Source organism: Varroa jacobsoni, unplaced genomic scaffold (genome assembly GCF_002532875.2).
Source record: "Varroa jacobsoni isolate VJ856 unplaced genomic scaffold, vjacob_1.0 scaffold_140, whole genome shotgun sequence".
NCBI classification, from domain to species: Eukaryota; Metazoa; Arthropoda; class Arachnida; order Mesostigmata; family Varroidae; genus Varroa; species Varroa jacobsoni.
Genome location: NW_019213042.1, coordinates 145,334 through 150,129, shown reverse-complemented (window position 1 = coordinate 150,129; position 4,796 = coordinate 145,334). Strand labels below are relative to the sequence as shown.

General features: G+C 39.5%; 1 protein-coding gene across 1 annotated transcript; it reads left to right on the top strand.

Annotated features, from left to right (window-relative positions):
• Nucleotides 1-298: 298 nt before the first annotated feature.
• LOC111269011 (uncharacterized) lies at nucleotides 299-4,796 on the top strand. Its single transcript, XM_022848315.2, has 4 exons — nucleotides 299-1,170; nucleotides 2,582-2,761; nucleotides 3,289-3,426; nucleotides 4,143-4,796. Exons 1-4 carry the CDS (start codon nucleotides 360-362, stop codon nucleotides 4,322-4,324), a joined length of 1,311 nt encoding a protein of 436 aa, XP_022704050.1. The 5' UTR covers nucleotides 299-359; the 3' UTR covers nucleotides 4,325-4,796.

Below are 4,796 nucleotides of genomic sequence, written 5' to 3'. Positions count from 1 at the left end.
TTCAACGAACCACTCACGGACGTACGCTAAAGTTTATCTGATATATCCGGCCGCAGACCGCAAAGGCCATCACATATGCTCATGACCAGCATCTCTTCGCCGGGCAACTCAGCTCGTTAGCTGTCTTCTTGAGCCACACGTATTGATATATATATATATATATATGTATATTACGTTCTAGAATAAGCAGACGTCGGGTCGCAGCCAACAAGATCTGCTATTAATCCGCTGCTGAACGTAGAGTCTATCCCTGAGAAGAGGGCGAACATAGAATACCGCGGCGACCGCTGCCCTTAGCTGTTGCTTTAATTGAATGTCCCCATCAAATCAGTTAGCTGTCGGTCTGTGCTAGATCAATAATGGTGTGCCTTATAATGTTGTTTGGGGTGATGCTGATTCTGGGTGGTTTCCAATCATCGAAGGGATATGATCAGGTACAGTCGAAGCATGTTACCGTCAGGATCTTAGATGACGCGGGAAACGGTGCTGATGTAGGTGTTGATGTTGTGACAATGGACACTCTTGCTCCTCCAAAAACAAAGATACAAGATCGACATGAGGAGAATTATGATGATCTGGCAGGTGAAGATAAGTCAGATTTTGAGCAATTGCAAGGTTCGGGGTTAGCTGAAGGTAATCGTGATGCAGCTAGCATACATATTATGACTACGGAATCATTGTCAAACATTCAAGCTAATCAGAAGCCTGAACAGAACTCTATCATCGCTGTGCCTGAAGCAGGTGACAATGCCTTCCCGGAAAAAGCTGGCGATTTACGGGCAAAAGCTACTGCGTCCAACTCGGAAAAGGATTTAGCTGTTGAAACGAAAACCGAAAATTCGATAACGGGAAGTTCGATAGCTACGCCTTCTGTGGAAAATACCTCGACTGATTGGAAAGATAAACAGACGGTGACTGTGTTCAACACCCCTGCATTAAGTGACAGTACCGCTGTAGATGTGACTACTCATAAAACTAGAAGGATTACTACCGCCAACAAGGATGCGTATTCGGCTGTTGAGGCCTATACGAGAAACCCGGTAGTGGGAAACCTTTACGGAAAGGATCAAAGGACGTCAAAAAATAATGCCTCGACCCGTATTTGGTTTGAAACTGCCGTTAGACTTGATGTTGATCAACGTGTCAATAGATCATTGTACTGCTGCGGCGGTAAGAATCTACTTTCTAATATAGTTCCATGTAGCCAGTGATAACATGATTTAGTAACTGGGCGCGTTATATACGATTGATAAAGATAAAAGTCCCCTATTTAATAGTAACTATTGTTTTCGACCCTGGCGTCTACTTACGGATAGAGTGGACCTGAAGAACTGCACGTTGTCGATGTGGGACGAATCTAAGCACGGCTCTATGACATTGTGTGTAGGATTTATATAGATCTCAGTCTCTGACGGTTACATGTGTAACATGTTTATTAGACCCTGCAGTTGTTTAGTGTCAGAATGATAAAGAAAATCTATTCTTAAGGGCAGCCGTGATGAAAGACTTGATCACGTATTCATAAATTTCAACAAACCTCTCACTGTACGCGTCAGAGAACTACTCATAAGTATATTTTAATGTGTTATTTTTAGCTAGTTTTTCGCGAAAAGTATAGCAAGTGAATTTATGAACTATCAGGCGACGTAGTTATCCTATTAAACCAGCTTATCCTTTCAATAGGCCAATGTTATTCAACAACTTCCGTGAGGATCTCATTGTTTACAGGTCCAGTTCTATAAAACATACTTTCAGTTTCATACTGACACAAAAGGTCGGCCTGACTGCCAGCTGAAATTGTTTTCTCGATGCCGTGATAGTCGCTTCTTAAGATTAGACGCTAGCAAATTTACCTGGTTCCAACGTTTGTCAAGTTACATGCTAAACTTGTTAAGGTAAAATAGTTTGCTGAGCTGAAATCAAAAGCTAGTTCTGTTTGAAATCAATCAAGAATTAATTGCTTTACAATTGTTCGCTATCTTAAAACGTTTCATGCACATTTTCGCCGCACGTGATCCATAGTTTATCTTTAGGGGTGAGGCCGAAATCAGTAACCCTAAGCTACGAAGAAAAAAAAAACTTTAAAACACGATTTAATTGGAAACTAGCATATGAAAATATTTTTTTCAAATGAAGTATATGTATGCGTATATGCGCTGTTAGTCACAACGCACAATGAGTCAGCGTACCATCCACCATAAGTTTCAGGTACCTCCTTTCAACTATTCTAGACACACGAAAATGGAAACCATTATATATTGTATAGAATAGAAAGAACAATCGCTTTATCTATTTTAGATTACTGATTAGATTGTAGATTACTGAGATTTTGTTAAAAATCTACACAACGTTTCGCGCTTTTGATCGAATGGGTCATTCAATGTCATCAACGTTTATTTCTCTTAGAAAACAGATAGATAGTATTAAGGCGACTATATCACTGAAGGCGCTCTCTCGTCCTGTCATCGTCGAGCACCAATTCTGCAATTGCCCAGTTACAGGATATATCTATATATCATCGTTGCATAAATATGGTGAGTAAAAGCATTTTTATGTTAATTAATATATGTTTACTGCTCAGGAACGTCCCTGCGGAGTACGGTTGAGACAATCATGACGTTTCCCGCGTTAATACGTGAGGTATCATCGACTGGCAAGATCAAAAAACAAAAATGTTGGGGTTGTGGCAAGTTTAAGATAAATTCAATCACTTGCAGGGTGCCCAGGCGGAGCTATGAAACGAAGCCACCACGAGCTGAGGGTTAGTAAGCCTTGCAACCAATCTGTGTCTAGCTTACATAGGTACCGTTCATTATTTAAATCCGATAATTTATAATTCCGTGTAATCTCTCAAAATTCGATAAAGCTCATGTGAAGCTTTGATTTTATAAATAAAGGATTTACGGTTTAGTTCCATATTGGTTTATACGGTTGGTTCATTCGCCGTATCCCAGTGTTTTACGAAACATCATGTAGTAAAGCTATTTTCTTAAATAGTAGCTAGACCGCATCGTTTACTAGCAGAAGGCCCGTTAATCACATGTCATTCTTTTAGCACTGCTTGAACAATTACTTCACTTCATCCATAAATAAAGAGTTGCACCGAACTGTTTCACTTTTCCAATATGTTGTGCGTCTAATACTATTCAAGTTGTTGTTCAAGTTCTCTAAAGCTAAGTTGTGAGATCAGCTTTCACATACACATGTTCTTACGGAATACAGAAATCTAACTTCCAGGATGTTAAACATGTGACCAAATGAACATAACGTCAAATGTTGTTATTTCAGAAATTACTTTTTTCGAATCCTTGGATTGGCAGTGCCACTCGCCTAGAGGTGATCTCGATACAAATTACAAGCACAACTTAAACATAACCTGTACGGTAATTAAGCTTAATGGTGACTTAAACGTCTGTGTGCATCAAGGTGCGTATTTACTATAACCTATTAGTTACTCATTGTACTTGGATAGTAACTGTGAATGATTTCTAGTTGTTGAAGGCCCGGCAAAAATTTGCAACTAGCGTAACTTAAATTGTATCAAATAGAAACTTGCCATTTTTGCATTCGATACTGCCCTAATTTCATCGGGCCATGGCATAACTTTGTCCAAAAGAGGGCGGTACATCCATAGTATTACAGAATGTATATTACAGAACTCCAAGCTTAACTAATGTCAGACTAGTAACTTGTTTCCGAATTCGCATCTACATAAAAGCTTCCGCTGCTTCTTAATAGGGCTTCTAAAAGAATCGGTTATGAGTTTCTGTCGTGCTGTACCCAGCCGCACCCTTGAATTCATCTGAATTGTCATTGCGTTACTTTTTACCACCACTAAATTCCATTCAAGACCGACCTCTACGAGAGAACTCTAGCCGACATAGCCGTCTCTAGAAGACAGTAACGTACGAACAGCTTTCTGCTTTTTACGTATGGGATCGCCATTGATCTCGAATTAGTTGCTTTAGCTTTTCTATAAAGCACAATATTTTCAATGGCCTTATAGACTTCCTCGGATTGTGCCGTCGACATGTATTTATAGACTACTTAACTATTAAGAGTACAGGTGAATAAATGGATGTATTCATTGCATCTAATCGTCTTGTTCGACTATAACTTTTCCTGTGGCAATTTTTATGCAGATCGATGCCAGCTCAAAGTGGTACCACACGACAACGCCAGAAGGATCCTTTCAGCTCTGCTGCGATCTCGAAGGACACCTTTCGACCCAACGATGGCTACCATCCTTTTGTTCCTTGCCGTAGTCTTTATCGCGATTTCCCTAGTCGTCATTTTCCTTGTAGTTCGCAATTGGATGGAATAATTTTCGGGCCATTCTCTCTATTCCGTCTTCGCGTGCTTCAGTTTAAGCACCTATTGACTAATCTCAAACTTATTGCAGTACAAGCAGCGCAAGAAATTCCATAGCACTTCTATAGCCACTTTCACGGCTACCCCGGTAGTTATTTCCAAACAATTCTACTACATACGAGTTTTATAGATAGATAGGCAAGTATATAGCGTGCTGCCGTTATGATCTCTTTCCTTATCGTTTGAATAGGTAAATCTAATTCATGACCACAAACGGTTGACGTTTTTGCAGTTAGTTGTACTAGAGAAGAAACCGTCGTCGTCTTCTTCTATTCGTTAGCTAGTGGCTCTATTAGTAAAATTTTATCCATTAAATCTATTAAAATTTTTCTGATTTATATAAAAATTTATCTTTATACATGTAGATTTAGACAGCCATCATTATTGTTCCCTGTAAATAAAAGCGGGATACCTTAGTTGACCCA

Coding starts and splice junctions, on each gene's coding strand:
- LOC111269011 (XM_022848315.2), top strand. CDS start 360: ATGGTGTGCCTTATAATGTTGTTTGGGGTGATGCTGATTCTGGGTGGT. Junction 1,171..2,581: donor ATCATTGTACTGCTGCGGCG/GTAAGAATCTAC, acceptor TTTACTGCTCAG/GAACGTCCCTGCGGAGTACG. Junction 2,762..3,288: donor GAAGCCACCACGAGCTGAGG/GTTAGTAAGCCT, acceptor TTGTTATTTCAG/AAATTACTTTTTTCGAATCC.